The 18,679-nt window shown below is 40.8% G+C and overlaps 1 protein-coding gene across 4 annotated transcripts in view; it reads left to right on the forward strand.

Moving 5' to 3' along the window:
• FYB1 (FYN binding protein 1) overlaps positions 1-18,679 on the forward strand; it is a 180,748-nt gene that overhangs the window by 53,724 nt on the left and 108,345 nt on the right. For 3 of the 4 annotated variants that reach the window (XM_027774868.1, XM_027774872.1, XM_027774869.1), the window contains exon 2: positions 14,648-15,803. In XM_027774868.1, coding sequence (XP_027630669.1) covers positions 14,648-15,803 — 1,156 coding nt within the window. Of the gene's footprint in view, positions 1-13,791; positions 13,959-14,647; positions 15,804-18,679 lie in introns of all 4 variants that reach the window. The other variant, XM_027774870.1, reaches the window with a different exon arrangement.

Genomic DNA, 18,679 nt, shown 5'->3' on the forward strand with positions numbered 1-18,679 from the left:
ACTCCCCCCTGGAAGGGTGATTTCTCGCTTTCTGTTTTTCTGTCTCTCTCTGTCTTTCTGGTGAGCAAACTTGCCCTTTAGCAAAAACCTCTAAAAAACACACACACACACACCAACAAACAAAAACCATTTGTACTCCAATCCCACTTATTCATGCTGAACCAGGGTAACCCCCCAAAAGTTGGCCTAGTTCTTGCCATTGAATTTCTGTAACTCTTGGCAGGAGATAACTGATAAAGAAGAGAGGATAAGAGTAAGCAGGATTGGGCCAGCAGGTGGCATGGAAGTTAAGACTCTGGATCTCCCATAGCCAGCTTCATGGTGGAATCCTAGACATGGCCTCTTGAAAATCACACCAGGTGTGTGTGTGTGTGTGTGTGTGTGTGTGTGTGTGTGCAAGCCCAAAATACCAAGAGGAGAAGAGAAGAAGGGATTGTGGTATGCCTATCAACCCCCAATATGCCTACACACACACAATCTCTCTCTGGTGAGAGCGTGTACCCTATGGCAAAAATCTTAAAAACATAAATAAATAAATAAGAATAAGAAGATCCCCATGGTTTTTCATCTTTTTTGCATCTGAATATACCACAGGATGCCACACCCTTCCATTTGTTCCCCTGGCTGGATGGGCTGGTGATTTTTCATAAACTCAGAGAAGAGCAGAGCAGCGTGGGTTGAGGTACCTGGTATGTGTAGCTTAAAAGAAAAATTTTCCAGGGTGATCCTGTCATATGCTGTGCTTCTTGTTCTTGTTCTTTGCTTTCCCTGTCTTCACCTGAAAAACAACAACAACAAAAACAAACACACAAACAGAAAACCTTATCAGTTAAAAAATAACTGTAGTCAATGAGAATTGTACTTATACCTCTCACATGGCTCTTCATTGACTATCGAAATTAGATATTTGACATTGACCCCTTGTTACATTAAATTTAATTTCATAAATCACTAATGTTCACTTTTAATCATTCTTACTAAATGGTTTATTGTGATCAAATATATATATAACATAAAATTTGCCTTTTTTTTTTGCCTTTTTTTTTTTGGAGAGGTTTTTGCTATAGGGCGCATGTGCTCGCCAGACAGAGAGAGACAGAGAGACAGAAAGCGAGAAATCACCCCCCGGGGGGAATGGCCATGCTGCAATACCTTCTCCTCCATTCTCCTCTTGGGATCTTGGGCACACATGCACACATGCTCGGCATTAGTTTTAAGCCACTGGGTCCGGACATGAACCACCATCGACTACATGGGAGTCCAGTGACATAGCCATTACGCTAACTGCTGGCCCCAAATTTGCCATTTTTTTAAGTACATAAGTCTGTGGCATTATGTACATTCCTGTTGTTGTGCAACCTTCATCATCAGGTAGCTCAGGAACTTTTTCATCTTCCCAACTGAAACCTTGTACACGAACTGCCTGTTTCCTCCTCTCATCAGCTCCTCGCAGCAGCCATTCTATTTTTGGTCTGTATGCAGTAGACTAGTCTAGGCACCTAGAATAGATTGGAATCACATGATGTATGTCCTTTTGCAACTGGCTTGTTTCACCTAGCATAATGTCTTCAAGGTTTATTCATGTTAAGCATGTATCAGAATTCCCTTCCTTCTTATGGCTGAATACTATTCCATTTGTAGGTGCATGCCACATTCTGTTAATCCATTCACCTGGGTTTGTTTTTTTGTTTTGTTTTTGTTTTTTGAGAGGTTTTTGCTATAGGGTGCAAGCAATCTCCAGAAAGACAAAGAGAGACAGAGAGACAGAAAGCAAGAAACCACCCCCTAGGGGGATGGCCATGCCACAATTCCTTCTCCATTTTCCTCTCAGGATCTTGGGCATGCACGCATACATGCCTGGTGTGAGTTTAAGCCACCGGGTCCGGTACTCAAACCACGGTCAACTACATGGGAGTCCAGCTACGTAGCCATTACACTAACTGTTGATCCCAATCTATCCCAATCCATTCATCTGTTGATAGACACTTGGGCTACTTGTGCCTTTGGCTATTGTAAATAATGCTGCTATAAAAATTGGTCTATAAATATCTGTTCGAGTCCCTGCTTTCACTTCTTTTAGGTATATACCCAGAAGTGGCATTGCCAAATCATATGGTTATTCCATGTTTAATCTTTTGAGAAACCCATATACTGTTCACCACAGCAGCTGAACCATTTCACATTCCCTCTAGCAGTGCACAAGGGTTCAGCTTCTCCAAATCTTTGATAAGACTTGTTATTGTCTGCTTTTTTTTTTTTGATAAAAGTCGTCCTAATGGATGTTAAATGATATCTCTTTGTGGTTTATATTTATAATTAAAAGAAAAATCTATTTAAAAATAATAGGTATCTTTGTAGTACTTTTTATTTTTTTTCAAAACCTATTTAGCATTTAGAAAATCATAAAACATGAAGGAATTTAGCATGTTTCTTTTTTTTATTTCTGTTCATTGAATTAACTATAGTTGTAAATATATTTTTGGCTTTTGTTTTAAATCCAGACAGAAGTTATTTTATATGAACACATTGCTAACAACCTTGTATTTGCCATAGGACTTTCCAAATCATTATCTCTTTCTTTTGCCCTGTGTTCTTTCTTCTTCAAGCTTCTTCTGGTAGTAGTTTAACGATGCTGCCAGGAGGCCAGCAGATGGCATAGCAGTTACATCGCTGGATTCCCACAGAGCCAATCTCAGTTTGAGTCCCAGGCTTGGCTTGAAAATAATGCTGGATGTGTATGCATGTATACCCAGGATTCTGGGGGAAGAATAGAAGAGAAGGGATTGTGGTGTGGCCATCTCCCCTGGAAGTGGGTGATTTCTCACTTTCTCTCTCATTATCTCTCATTCTCTTTCTCTCTCTCTCTCTCTCTCTCCCCCCCCCACCCATGCGTGCATGTGAATGCATGATCCCTAAGGCAAAAACCTCTAAAAAAAAAAAAATGCAGCCAGATGGATAATAAACACCAACCTATAAGAACAAGGGATGACTCAGAATGGTGTCCCCAGCCTCTGAACTGCCAACTTCCATGTCAGGGGCTCTTGGAGGCAGCTATTTGGAACCAGTCTGGGCTAAAAGGGACTGAATGTAGTCATCTGTCTACTCCCCACCTCCACACCAACACGTACACAGACGAAACATAAAAAAGCAAGCAGAATTGTTTGTCTTTTCTTAGTTATTTCCCCTTTCCTCCTTGCCCATGGTGTTGCAAAGTCAACCAGGATGTTTTGGTCTTGAGTCCCACATCCTCTATAACTTGCTCTGGTCTCCTTGCTCACCTCACATCTGCCATGATCATAAGCATAAGTAGGAGAAACGTTATCAAATCCCCTGCACTGGTTACGGATTCCTGGACAGAGAGCTGACGACTAGGATTAAGTGGGAAACTTTGGGGATCAAAATAGAAAACTGTTACAAAGTTTTGTGTGTGAGCTGAAAAGTTAAACTCAGAATAGTAACTACGGAAGAAAGGTAACAAAAATCATGATTCCTATGGTATATTGGGGGTAAATACGGGATTTATAATGAGGATCTGGGTTGGGTTATTATCTCTAAAATATGTTAAAACTTAGATCAGCTTACTCTTCCATGACAATAAAAGTTTGCCGGGCTTTGGAAGGATCAAGTGAGATATTACATATGAAGTATCACTTTAAAATGTGATTGCTATCAATGGTTCTATCAATGATTACTATCAATAGTTCTAATAATGGAATTATTAATAGCCATAAAATACCAAACTCCAGAAATTTTTACTAATTATATAAGGTTTGTCGTGTGTTGGAAAAAAATGTTAAGGTGATTTATACCCAGACATAAGCAATTTTTATAAAGCACAGATGTTAAATTAAATAGTGGCAAAGCACCACACACTAGATTGAGCACATGAGCAAGGAGTCTCTACTACTCTCAGAAGAGGATGGGTGACTGAGTAAGTGAAAGCCCGGAGCAGCTGAAGTCATGAAGGTCCTGGGAAAGATAAAGGGAGCTTGGGGGAGAAGGTGACTGGGTGCTGAGAGAGCAGAATCACACCCTGAAACCTTGAAACTGAGAACGTCACTATTTTAATGAGAAGAGGTGCAACCTAAAGTGAAGAGCACCTTTGTCTCACCTGACCGAAGTGAGAGAAGTTGCTCATCTCATGGCAGAATCTTCTTACCGTGCAGTTATAAAAGGGAGAGAAAGTAAAATAGGGGATGATCATATTCGTTCATCCTGATTACCAAATACTAACTGCATTTTCTTCAAAGTTCAGAAGGAGAAGAGATTGAATGGCCAAGCAGGTAGGAGAGGAGCTGAAGAGGTGAGGGGGTGGTGGCCATATGGCCATGTTCTATTGACCAAGCTTTCAGAAATTTCGTATTTATCCATTGATGTGTGCAGAATCTTCCATATCCTCCATTTCTTCTTCTTCTTTTGCTTTAGTTTTTTGTTTGTTTTTGCCATAGTGTGAGTGTACTCACCAGAGAGAGACAGAGAGAGGGAAAGTAAGAAATCACCGCAGGGAAGTGGCCAAACTACAATCCCTTTTCCTCCATTTTTCTCTCAGGATTTTGGGCACTCATGCACAATACACTTGGAGTGATTTTCAAGCCTTGGTGTCTGGGACTAGAACCAACACTGGCCATGTTGGAGTCCAGAGTCTTAACCACCACACCGCCTGCTGTTCCCACCACATTCCTTATTTCTAATGTCTAGTTTTAACTTTCTTTACATCAAACTCTGGATTCTTCACTGACTAGCAGCTGTCACCTGCCTTGGTTAACTTGTTGACACCTTCCTCTTCTAAGCGGTTCTCTTCACAGAGATTGTTTCACATGCTGGGAAGGAAGTCTCTAGAAAAACCCCACAGATGGCCTCATCCCTCCACCCCCACCTCACTCCATGTAGACATACACTTTCGGTTTCTAATTTCTTGTTAAGTGAGAAAAAGGAATTTACTGCTCCGGAGCTTATGTCTGTATGTTTGTGTACATTGGGAATGCTATAGCTGAGGACGAAAAGAAAGCATAATATTTATATTTTATTTTTCTCATGTCAAAAACATATCTTTCTTGGTCATTAAGAATATTTTTCTAGAGATGTTTTTGCTATCGGGTGTGTGCACTCACTGGAGAGAAAAAGAGAGACAGAGAGAAAGAAGATGAGAAATCATTCCCAGGGGGTTGGCCACACTGCAATCCTGTCTCCTCCATTCTCTTCTTGGGATCTTGGGCATGGATGCCATGTGCCCAGCATCAGTTTCAAGCTGCCAGGTCCAGGACTCAAACCATGGTTTGAATTCTAAAATAGTTCTAAAATTGCTTATTTTTGTTATTCCATTATATATATATATATATACATACATACATGTGTGTGTGTGTGTGTGTGTGTGTGTGTGTGTATTTACAATCAATTTAGCTTATATTTGCTTAGGATATAATTCATTGATTCTTCATAATCAAATATAACAAATTATATAGTCTTTGAAGAATTTATATTTTTGTGGGTTTTTTTATTTTAACTTTATTTATTTATCTAAATTTAACCAGAGAGAGACAGTGAAAGAGAGTGGGAAAGTGAGAAAGCAAGCCACCATGTCCAGGACTCGAACTACGGTCAGCCATGTGGGAGTTCAGTGCCCGCAACCACCACACCACCTGCCAGCCCTGAGGAATTTCTATTTTTCACTACTGTATTTGTAGATAATGAGCTTGACAACACTGAACAATGTCTTCATAAGTATTAATAGCTATTTGGTTCTAGGATAATGTATATCCCATAATTCAGTGTGCTTTAATTTTTTTCTGGTTGTTTTACTTTTATATAAATGATATAAACAAAAAAATCATTTGTTAAAAATATATGAAATTTAAAATAGAAATTCTTTTTTTTTTTTTGAGAAATTTTCGCTTTAGGGCGTGTGCACTCGCCAGACAGACAGAGAGAGACATAGAGACAGAAAGCGAGAAATCACCCCCCAGGGGGGATGGTCACACCGCAATCCCTTCTCCTCCATTCTCTTCTCAGGATCTTGGGCACATATGCACACATGCCTGGTAAAATAGAAATTCTTGATGACTAGGACCAACAGATGGCATAATGGTTGCATTGCTGGACTCCCACATGGCCAACTGTGGTTCAAGTCCCAAACCTGGCAGCTTTAAACTCACGCCGGGCACATGTGTGTGTGTGTGCCCAAAATCCTAAAAGGAGAATGAAAGAGAAGGGATTGTGACAAGGCCTTCCCATCAAGGGATGATTTCTTACTTTCCTTCTGTCTCTCTGTCTCTCCCATGAGCACACATGCCCTTTAGCAAAAATCTTACTTAAAAAAATAATTAATTAATAATTTTTAAAAACCTACTATTCATTGTTCTACACTATCAACATTCTTCTCTATATTCTTGACATCCTATCACCATTCCATTGGAATCAAGAAATCAAAAACTTATTGTGGAATGAACTTCAGAAGCATAGAAATTCATGTTAAACTTTCTTACCCATTTATGTGTAAGCCACTGGAGGCCATGACAAAGTCAAAACTGTATTTCTACAGGAGCTATTTAGTAGAATAACCAGAAAAAAAGATCTGAAGTTTCTAGTTTATAGATGATGGTGAGTTTTCAAGCTCCTGGTCTTTAAAGAGAGAGTACAGGAAAAAAAAAAATGCAACTGATCAATATACCTTAAGAGTACAAGGCCTCTTCATCTAAGCTTTACACTTGCTGATCACTCTTGCTTCCTGTACTTTGATTCACCCTTTATGGGAGAACACAGTAGAAACACCAGGAAAGCATTCAGAGCAGCAGGTGCCTGGAATAGCGCCAGGCCCGTGGAGGATACTCAGTGACATCGGCAGAGATTATCTGCTGAGGCTCTCAGGTCAGCTGCTCAAGGGGAAGTGGCCAAGCACGCACACCACCCAGAGAGACCCACTTATGCCTAGTGCTTTCTTCTTGCTAACAATACCTCACAATACAAGGCCACCAGAGAAGTATGGTGCTGGCTGCTGGGGTTGTTGCACTTCCATCTCCACCTCTGCAAGTCACAGAGCAAAATATGAGTGGGTTATCACAACCAGGGCTGCCACTGCTGTTTCTGCTGCTAGCCACTCTTACCCAGGCCTTTGCCCAGAGCCTGCAGCAGCCTGCTCCTGCCCCAAGACCTTGATTTGTGGTGAAAGACAAGTTCCCACATCCTGTTGAAGTGGGGCCTGGTGCTCCCTCCAGCCTCCGAGGCTCAGCTAACTGGAATTGATCACAGCCCATTCTCTGGAAAATACAGATAGAGAGCTCTTAAGGATAGATTCATAACTGGGGTTCAACATAGAAGCTAGGGAAACCATTTCCCCAGCTGCCATCCATGCGACCAAATATGGTGAAATTTAAGTCAACTCAGTCTATCAGCCAGTACGTTTAATGCGTATGATAGAAGGAAATGAACCAGGCTTCCTTAGAGTGCGTGTTTACGGGAGACACTGCTCTTGCTGAAGAGGACAAATAAAACTATGTCCTTCCTTCTACATCTTATTGGGGAAACAGAGGACATACAGTCCTCAAAAAGTTCATGGAAAATGCACATTATGAAAAACACTGTGCACAAATTTCAAAAATGTTTTGTTCCAAAATTAACTCATCATTTAATTTTTTCCCCACAAACTCTTGAAATCTCCTCACATGTAAATTATAATTTATTATAATAAATTATAATTTTAAAAAAGCATAATGCAGTTTCATTTAGCTATAGTGAAAGTTGCCCTCTACTGTATTTAAGAAGGGTTTTGTCATAAAACTATATTTTCAGGCAGCTCCCATTATAACTAAAAGCAGTTTGAGCAATTTTATTATATGAGTCATAACAGTGAGTTTTATGAAACTTTAAGATGGAAATAATTCTCTTTTACAAGTTGACTAGGTGTAACAGATAAAGTCTCTTTAGAGAGAACAGACCGTTTATTATCGTATGTGCATTTGTGTGTGTGCACGTGTGTGTGTGTTGAGAAGGGGTAGAGGGTGTGGTTGTGGGGAACCTATCTGTTATTTTCTTTAAATAAGGCAACAAAAACTAGTAGGCCAAATACTATTGTACCATGAACGTTTAAACTGCTTGAAGCTAGTTTCTGCACTCCCGGCTCCTCCAGAGGCAGAGGAAGGATTGACAGCTCCAGTGTGAGCTAACATAGAGCTGCCTCTGAATGAGCTGGGCGTGATGGCACATGCCTGTAGTTGGATCATTAAAAATCTCTTCCTGGACTCCCATGTGGTTGAACCACGGTTCGAGTCCCAGACCCGCTGGCTTAAAACGCACACCAGGCACTTGTGCGTGCGTGCCCAAGATCCCTAGAGGAGAATGGAGGAGAAGGGATTGCAGCATGGTCATCCCGCCTGGGGGGTAATTTCTCGCTTTCTGTCTCTCTTCTCTGTATGGCGGGCGAGCACAAGAGCCCTATAGCAAAAACCTCTCCAAAAAAAAAAAAAATCTCTTCCTAAGAATAAATAGGGCTGGCTCTGTGGCCTGATGATTAAGGCAGGCAGATCCCATATGGCTGACCCTGCAGTAAGAGTTCTGGACCCTGCAGCTTGAAAAACACATTGCACACGTGTGTATGTGTGCCCAAAATGCCAAAAAGAGGGAGAGATAGAGAAGGGATTGCATCCTGCCCATTCTCCATGGAGAGTGCTTTTTCCTCTTCGTCTGTCTCTTTCTGGTATCTCTCCCTCTAATGAGCAACATGCCCTCTAGGAAAAATAATAATAATAATAAGTAGAAGCCCAGTCTTTAGATCATTAAAAGTTTAAAGGTCTGGAAATAACAATACCAATACTGAACAAATGGCAAGGGAAAAAAACACAATTAATATAGGAAATATTTTACAGGCCAGCCCATAGTGTGGTGATTAAGGTGACTGGATCTCACATGGCCCGTTGCGAGGTTGGAGTCCTGGCCCACTGGACCCAGAAGTTTGAGAAACACATTGGGTGTGTGTGCATATATGCCTAAATCCCAAAAGGAGAGAGAAATGGAGAAGAGATTTCAGCATGACCATGTCCATGGGAGGAGGATACTTTCTCCCTCCCTCTCTCCCCCTCTCTCTCTTTCTCTCTGTCTTCAGCCAAGTGCATGTACTCTCTGGCAAATTAACAAAACAAAAGGAAAAAGAAGAAGAAGAAAAAGAAAGAAAAAATTTAACAAAATTGCACAGGTACCAAATAATTAGAATGGCCGTGGATCCTACATCCAGCCATACTGGTGTATATCAACCAAATCCCAGCCCCAGAAAAAGAGCAAGGTGGAGAGCAGGGGTTTTCATTTGTGTAAAGAGTGGACATGGAAAGAATGTGTGTTTGTGAATGTATGTGTGTATGTATGTGTATCTGGGTGGATATAGGTAGCTGCCATGCATGAGTTGTCATATATATGTTGTCATATACATGTTGTCATACCTAAAGAACTGAAGCAGCAGTTGCCTCTAGAGAGGGAAACTGGGGAAGGTCATTGTTAATTTATTGTTTAGAGCAGATCAGTTTAAGAGCAAGAAGGACCATTACTAATAATTATTCCAGAACAACAGGCATAAACTCATACTGCACTAATAAATCCTGAATTGCAATCACTGTAGAACTAGGAGGTCTGAGTTCAGTCCCTGAGGAAGGCTACTTTTCACTCCATCATACAAAGGTACTTTGCTGCTATCTTTTTATATGTATATACACACATGCACACATACACATATATGTATGTGAGATAAAAATAAAGAACCTTAGAGAATAGAATAGATATTTGATCTGCAGTAAAATCAGAATGGGAGAATGTGAACTTTTTTGTGAGAGGTTTCTGCTATAGGGCGCGTGTACTCACCAGAAAGACAGAGAGAGAGACAGAAAGCGAGAAATCACCCCCCAGGGAGGAGGGTCACACCACAATTTCTTCTCCTCCATTCTCCTCTTGGGATCTTGGGCACGCACGCACACGCGCCTGGTATGAGTTTAAACCACCGGGTCCAGGACTCAAACCACGGTTGACTACATGGGAGTCCAGCGACATAGACATTATGCCAATTGCTGGTCCCAGAATGTGAATTTTTAAATAATTTTTACCTATAATTATTAAGAAAAACAGTCTAGCTGTTACTGGTAAGATTTAGGGTAAATCTAGGTAATAAAATTTTTTTATCTAATAAATTTATAAACAATGATAACTACGAACAACCCCTAACGCTAAGAAATCAGTGTTCATAACTAGCTAGTTTCAGAGGTCTGCCTATGGATCTGCCAGCCAGCTTAGTAAGCTCAGGTTTTCTTTATTGTTTCTTCAAAGTGCCCCACACACAGGAGCTAGCGTCTGTTTCTTTCCATCTTTCGACATTCAGTGAAAACTTTCAGAGTGTGGGTAAATGAAAGTCAACAATCATAATTTTGTTTTGTTATTCTATGTTTGTCCCAGCATGTTGGTTTAAAATTGGCACATAATGATTATAATTTCAGAATCTGGTCACCTGAAGAAAATGGTGCTTTTGTGACTAGTGAATTGTAAAAAAAGAACAAAACAAAACAAAAACAATGATGGCAGTCATTGGATAGATAGGACATGTAATTCTTATCTAAGAACTTTATATTCACAAACTCACTTAACACTGACTTAAAAACAAACACAAACCTTGTGAGAACTAGGTGCTGTTACCATACTCATTTTAGAGATGAGGAAAGGCTTCGAGAGGCTGAGGTAACTTGTGAGCTCACAGAAGTCGTGCATGATAAAGTCAAGGTTTGAATCCAACTGGATACCCTCAGTGCCTATGCCTTTAACCTCACACTGCACTGCATCCTGAGTCTAGGCTGACAGCCAGAGCTGCCCGTTCCAATTACGAATCTACCACTCCCATATTTTCAAGACTAAAATCAGGACATGGAGTTTGACAATGGATTACTGAATTTCACAGGTTTTCTTGTGATATCCAAGATGCAACGTTGCCATAAGTGCGATGTCGCTTCAATCCTTTGCTTTCTCTGGTCTCACGAATGCAGTGAGAGAGAGTGGAACTAGATGATTTCTAAGGTTTCATTTGCTTTACAAAAATAGGAAACCCACTATGTGTCAGGTACTCTAACCTGCTTTACAAATAGTAACTCATTTACATTTCCTAACAGACCTAAGAATAGGCATTGCTCTTTCCATTATGGGGATGAGCAAACTAAAGCACAAAGAATTCATGTTTCATGCCCAAGGTCAAACAGCAAGTAAGACTCATGCCCAGATCCTTTGGCTCCCAGGACTGTGCTCTTAACTACTGTACTATGGAACCTCTTATTACAAAGGTAGATAAATCTAGAATAAATTATAGATCTCAAATTCAAAAGACAAAGAGAGAGTAAGCCTAGAACAAAAGGAATTTTGTCCAGAAACAGACTTCCTTCCAATGGGAAACACGTTTTTGCATTGGGTACGTCTTTATGCTGCCTGGGCTAAGGTCAGTGTGCTTTGTAACCATGATCTCCTTGAAGGTTTAGGGGAAGTCTCCTCCTTTTTTCTTCCCCGAATACCCAAACTGTCCATCATCTTGCTTTTCCTGTCTGTTGCTTTTGGAGATTGCTTCAGGTTTGAGGAAATCGTGGGGCTAGAAAAGAGAAGATGGTAAAGGGAGTCAAGGTCAAAAGCAAGGTGTTCTCAGTAATTCGTATACAGGGGAATAAATCAAAGATATGAGATGCACACTAGAAATTGTTGTTCTTAGGTTTTCTCCTTCTGACTAAGTTGCCTCTGCCCAGCAAACACATGAGCACTACAGTTTGGTATGGAGAGAAACTCCTACTGAGGGCCTCATCTCTTGTAAAATCACTATGCACAATATTCAGCTCAGGTCAACCCTTCTTCCCAGCAATATCAGAATCCTGAGGGGGCCAGACCCTTGACTGGGTGCTGCAGGGACACAAAAAAGGAATGAGGCAGTTCTGGACGTGCGAGCCCAAGACATACTGAAGCTTGCCTTCAATGCTCAAGGTTCTTGGCCATGAGCCCCTGGATATGCTGCTTAACTGTTCTAATAGTTTCCATGGGTGGGCCCCACACTGTGGGCCAGGCAGGTATTTTACAGATTCCATCTCATGGACCACCCAGAAACATAGGGGGGTTAAGGTGTTAGACTCCCACGTGGCTGACCATGGTTCAGGTCCTGGATCTGATGGCTTGAAATTCACACTGGACACGTGTGTGTATGCCCAAAGTCTCTGGAGGAGAATGGATGAGAAGGGATTGTGGAGTAGCCATCTCTCCTTGGTGGTAATTTCTCAATTTCTCTCTGTCTCTCACTTGTCTCTCTCAGTTTCTCTCCAGTGCACACACATGCCCCATGGCAAAAGCCTTTAAAAAAATTTTATATCTAATGCACATGGAAATTCTGGAAGATACGTGTTATTAACCACATTTTATAGATATTGCACCTGAGGCTCCACTAATAAACTAGGATTCACTCACATCTTCATGTTCTTTTCATGTCATCCTCTAACAGTTTCAGCCTCACTTTATTTTCCTATAAAATGAAGTTAATTGAAGTCATTCTCTTATTGTTGAAAAATGAGATGGGGCAATAGAGAATCAAGCATACATGCTCACACTTACCCACTAAATGGTGGTTCTTATTACTATGAGAGGAAATAACAGAAAAGTGTGAGAAGTGCTTTAAGTGCCACATGAATTAAAAGGGGGAGTAAACATTCTTAGCTGGACAGGATCTGGTTTTGTGGTATTTGAATGGAGTCTTGAAAGACAAAAAGTATTGAGTGTGTTGTGACAATGTGGAGGGAGAGGAGAAATGAGAAGTTGGGAAACATTTTGCAGGTGAATTTTAAAGCATGAAAAAGACAATTAGCCTAGCGTCAGTGGTGCCGGTGATGGCATACCTAACTGCTCTCTCTCATTAAAAAAAAAAAAAGAATGAATTTTTTTAAAAAGTAAAGGAAAATTACTACAGCCACATTGTACCTTCAGTGATTTTTTTTTTTTTTTGAGTTTCAAATTAGAAAATTCAACTTTTGAAGCCAGTCAGGTGAATCTCTCATGGCCAATTCCATATTTCAAGTCCCAGCTCCAGCAGCTTGAGCAACACACAAGGCTTGGGTGTATGTGTCCAAATTCCTGAAAGAAGGGAGAGATGGAGATGAAGTTGCACTTGGCCATCCCCAGGGGGTTGAGGAGGTTCCTTCTCACTTACCTTCTTCTTCTCTAGTAAACATAGTAGCCCTCTAGCAAAAAAAAAAAAAAAAAAAGATCTTTAAGAAAAGAAAACTCACTTTCCTCTCTTCATTCTCCCAGATTAGGACCGGCTCAGTGGCGCAGCAGTAGCATGCTGTTCAAGCAATGCTGGAGCCATATGGAAGATCGTGCATTTGTTTTCCCTGTTGATCTGTACATGCAGGGTTTGTACCCATGACCCTAGCTGGAAAGCCCTAGACTGGGGAGATTGTATGGGAGAACCTGTTGGGGGGGGGTGACTGGCTCCCTCTCTGTTTCTCTCACTCTCATGAACAAAATAATAACTATTAAAAAATAACTCTCTTGAGGTCAGCAGGTGTGTGGTGGTTAGAGCTCTGGACTCCCACATGACTGACTACAGTTCAAGTCCCAGATGAGGCAGCTTGCTTTCTCACTTTTTCTCTGTTGAACCCAAGTGCCCTACAGCAAATTAAAAATAATAATAATAAATTAAATTAAATTAAATTAATAATGAGAACTCACTCCCAGATTAAATGGGATTATACTCACAGAGAAAGATGAATGTCTACTATCTTTGCTAAATTATAACTCTAACTCTAGATGAAGACACACAGACCACTGAGAAGGAGTAATAAATGTCATAGAAGAGACAAGACAGGTGGAAAGAATGGCCTGGAAGTGAGATTTCCCAGTCTGCCTCAACTGCTTCTTCATTACCTTCCCTGTGTGTCTCCAGACCCTGCCCTCTGGCCAGGACCACCCTGAAAGTGAGCACATTCTGCCTGCTAGTCTGAATACTACTGAGTCATGAGCACTAAATATTTGTTAAAAAAAAAAAAAAGTAGGAAAAAAACTTTTTTTTACTTACTTAGGAAAATGAGGGAAGCTTTCTGCACCTTTTCCCTGTTAGCAAACAGACCTTGCATGTGGATGAGAAAAAGAACACCGTTGTAAACCACAGAGATGTTAAACATGGCCACGCGGTAGAAAGAAAGTGTGCAGCCTAAATTTACAGAAGAGTTTACTTTCATTTTTAAAGTGTAGTTTCTATTCAAGAGTCTCAATTGTAAAATATAAAAGAAGTCATGTTAGTCACTTCCATATTTTTTCAAACAACAAAAAAAGTCAGTAACTATCAAGGTAGAGTACATCCAACGAGATAGCCAGAGAAAGCGAAGAGAGAGGAAAAGGTAAGTGACAACTTAAGCAAAAATAAGCCAGTTGGTCTAAGATGACCAAAAGAAAAAAAAAAAAAAAACGCTCAGCCATAGCCCTCCCCTTTCAAGAAACTCTCACAGCTTATTTTGCCATAGAGGAAGATAAATGTTACAATATCTTGCTAACCAATCAGTAACGCTGTGGGCCTCAAACCAGGAAGCCCTTTAAGGTATAGTATTTTAAACTGTGTAATTACGACTTCGGGCTCTCAGCTAGTTTTTGTTCCCTATGCTTGTAGGATGGGAAAGCAGATGTGAAGTCCCTCATGGCGAAGTTTAACACAGGGGGCAACCCGACAGAGGAGGTTTCCAATAGCCGGCCCTTCAAAGTCCCAGGGCAAAACTCACCTGCAGGAATACAAGCAAAAAAGAACTTATTCACCAACCAAGGAAATGCCAGCCCTCCCGCAGGACCCAGCAATGTACCTAAGTTTGGGTCCACAAAGCCCCCTTTGGCGGTGAAACCTTCTGAAGAAAAGCCTGACAAGGAGCCCAAACCTCCATTTCTGAAGCCTGCAGGAGTAAACCAAAGATTTGGAATCCCGGCAAACTCGGCCACCAGAGAGCCTGATGGGAAGGTGGGATTTCTAAAACCTGTAGGCCCCAAGCCCATCAACTTGCCCAAAGAAGATGCCAAGCCTGTGTTTCCCAGGCCTCCTGGGAACAAGCCATCGCTCCACAGTGCAAACCAAGAGCGGGACTTAAAGCCAGCAGGCTCAAAGCCTGGGTCTACTCCTCCAACCCCCGAAAATGAACAGATGCAGGTGTTCCCTAAGTTAGCTGGGGCTAAAGGCAAGTTTATGGCAGCCTCACAAGATCATGACCCCAAACCCCTCTTCCCCAAACCCACCTTTGGCCCGAAGCCATCCCTGAGTACCGAGGACTCCCGGGAAGATGAGAACCACGCTAAGAATGTGTCTCCACAGAAAGGTCTGCCGACTCTACCTGGGGCCAGGTCCAGAAGCGGGCCCTTAAAACCAGCAAGGGAAGACCCAGAAAATAAAGACCAGGGAAGTGACACTTCAAGTTCACCTTTTTCTGGAGTAGTCTTGAAACCTGCTGCAAGCAGAGGGAGTCCAGGCCTCTCCAAAAATAGTGATGAAAAAAAAGAAGATAGGAAGATAGACGCTGCTAAGAACATCTTCCTGAACAAAATGAATCAGGAAGAGACAGCCTCTGGGGCACCTCCTCTCAAGTTCCCTAAGGCACCTTCTAAGCTGACAGTAGGGGGGTCATGGGGCCAAGGTCAAGAGAAGGAAAAGGGAGACAAGATTCCAGCCACCCCCAGGCAGAAGCCCTTGCCTTCCTTGTTTACTTTGGGTCCGCCTCCACCAAAACCTAGCAGACCACCAAACGTCGACCTGACAAAATTCCGAAAAAATGCTTCTGGAAACAGTGAGTTCTTTTCTTATTTGCTATTCATCATGGTTTGTTTCACCACAGAAAGTGTTTCAATTTCTGAGGAAAAATTTGTAACGAGCAATGATTCTGTCACTGGTATTCAAGTGTTTAGGATGAATTTTCTTTGGTATTTTCTTTCCTCTTGTGGGGGTGGCCTGAGAAAGTAGGATGTCTTAGTTCTGTATAGGCATTCTGTGAGAAAATGCCTCGGTAGGCTGCATTTTCTTCTTTAGAGAAATGAGTGGTTCTGATCAACGAGTGGTTTTGCTTCATGATAACCATTACATTTACTTCTTTAGTTGGGTTTTGCTTCTGGTGAATGAGACTGAGTTTTATTACCTCTACTAGCACAGAGATGTTAGAAAAAGTGAGCAAACTTCTAAGTCAGCAGTTCTCAAGCAGAGGCAATTTTGACCCCCCAGGACATATTGGCAATGTCTGGAGGCATTTTTCAATGTCATAAATGGAGGATAATACTGGCATCTAGCAGGTAGAGGGCAGAGATGCTGCTAGCATCCTATACTGCACAGGCCTGCCTCTATTTCAAAGAAGTATCCAGGCTAAAATGTCAATAGTGCAGAGGCTGAGAAACCCTTCTCCAAGTGATTTTAAGTATCTACAGAATTCATCATGTTTCCTAAGTTCAATGTTCAAACAAGAGAGGAACAGGACTTACAAAATGTGATTCTGTGTTTCATGTTTCAGCTATGTTCTATTTCCCAGAATTAAGTTTTCTAAACGTGTCTGACTCATAAAATAGTACATAGCCAGGAGAATAAGCCAGGCAAAGGTGTACATTATTCTCTTTCTAGATAGTTTCATTTTCAACCAGAGATGTCACTGTAATTCTATGGTACATGGTATAATTTGATGCTGAATGATTTGATAAATATTTGTAACCTGCATAGTCATAAGAGAAGCTCATTCATGTCTGAGATCATTAATATTTTAGGCAAATGATTTGCAACTGTTGTTTATTGCAGGGTGAGAGGAAAGATGCGTAAAAGTATACCATTATTAGTCATTTTTCTCCTTACAAAATGATGATTTAATTAAAGCAGTTCTAGGCCCAAAGGTTGTTTTTCATTTTTCACTGTGGAAGCATCTTGCAATATGTCATCTTCCTGAGATCAGTATTCTTCTTGTTGATAAACAGACAACTGATCAAATTTTCCATTAATTCTATCACTTGGAATGCCAGTTCAAGATGATCTGTCTTTTAGAAAGATTTAGCCTTGTTAAACATGTTGTTTCCTCTTCATCTGTCACTGTGTTTCAATGCTAGTTCATAATTCAGAAGTGTTATTTTTGTGAAACCTTCTTTAAATTCCTTATTTCTTCTGTTTCTCAGAATTAAAAAAAAAAAAAAAAAAAAAAAAAACTATTATAACCTGCATTTGATGGCTATAACTTGATGTCAGGGAAATTGTTCTGCCGTTACATGGCAATCCTTAGATGTTTTCTTACACATTCTCCATCTTTGTTTCTGTTCCACTTCCAGTCTTGGGTGATGGTGACAGCTGGTAGTAACACATTGCCCGATATCATGCTATTGAATGAGTTTCCACGTATGCTAACAAAGTCTTCTTTCTGATGCTGCAGGCCTGGCAAGTAGGTACTGAGCTGATTTTCAGGGCAATAACACTATAAAGGGTCCAGGCAAAACTGCAGTTTATGTCTGTACTCTTTCTCATCCTGTTTGCAACCTTTAAACCCTCTGTGACCTGCCTCCCTACTACCCAAGTACCCAGGACACAGTTCAGATTTTAAATCCTCTCATCATAGTGCCCTCAATCTCTGATCCCTTGTGATATATTATGCTCCAACATGTATCCTGTTTCCTCTTCACCAACGTCTTCCACAATCAAAATTCAATCTCTCTCCCATTTAAACTGGACTCAGTTTGATGCTAGGATTAAGCAATCTTGACAATAACTTTAAATATAAATAATGACCCTTTAAAGAATTCCCTTTTGTGGGCTGGCAGGTGATATGGTGGTTAAGACATTAGACTCACGCATGGAAGACAGCAGTTCAAGTCCTGGACCAAGCGGTTTGCTTTCTTGCTTTCCCTTTCTCTCTTTCTGATTAAATTAAAAATAATAATGCTAATAGCAAGTGTAATTAAATAAATATATAATTCACAAAAAGAATTCACCTTTTATAAAAAGCATTTGAATCTTATTTTTAGTTTTTAAATAAAACTTATATTTGGGATCGAAAGGCAGCAAGTACGAAATGGTCTGCAGTGAAAAGTCACCTTCAGTCCTCATCTGCCTTTTGCTGAGTCTTTTCAGTTTCTTCTCCCTGCAGAGATTACTCTTCTTAGTTTCCTCTCCATTCATCCAAAGTTTCTTTATGTTTACATGAGCAAATATACTGATCACCCTGTTTGTTGCTAAAGCAGTTGAATATATATGCTATGCCCTGATCCTTGCTTTAAAAATGATCCTACATATCTATCCATATTTTAATAAGGAGTAACTGGTTATTCTTTAGACTTACATAATGTACCAGTAGACAAATGATGAGCCTAAGTGATTTAACAGTTTGCATTGTTTTCTATTTTTTTTGGTCAGAAAAAATACTACAGAAAATAAACTTGTGAAATTTTTTATAAAGTAAAAACATGTATTTACTGGGGAACCAGCAGTTAGCATAATGGCTATGTCGCTGGACTCCCACGTAGTCGACCGCAGTTTGCGTCCTGGACCCGGTGGCTTAAAACCCACGCCAGGTGCATGTGCATGCGTGCCCAAGATCCCGAGAGGAGAATGGAGGAGAAGGGATTGTGACGTGACCATCCCCCTTGGGGGGTGATTTCTCGCTTTCTGTCTCTCTGTCTCTCTCTGTCTGGCAAGCGCACGTGC

The sequence above is a fragment of the Tupaia chinensis genome, unplaced genomic scaffold (assembly GCF_000334495.1).
Source record: "Tupaia chinensis unplaced genomic scaffold, TupChi_1.0 Scaffold000489_1, whole genome shotgun sequence".
Lineage (NCBI taxonomy): Eukaryota > Metazoa > Chordata > Mammalia > Scandentia > Tupaiidae > Tupaia > Tupaia belangeri.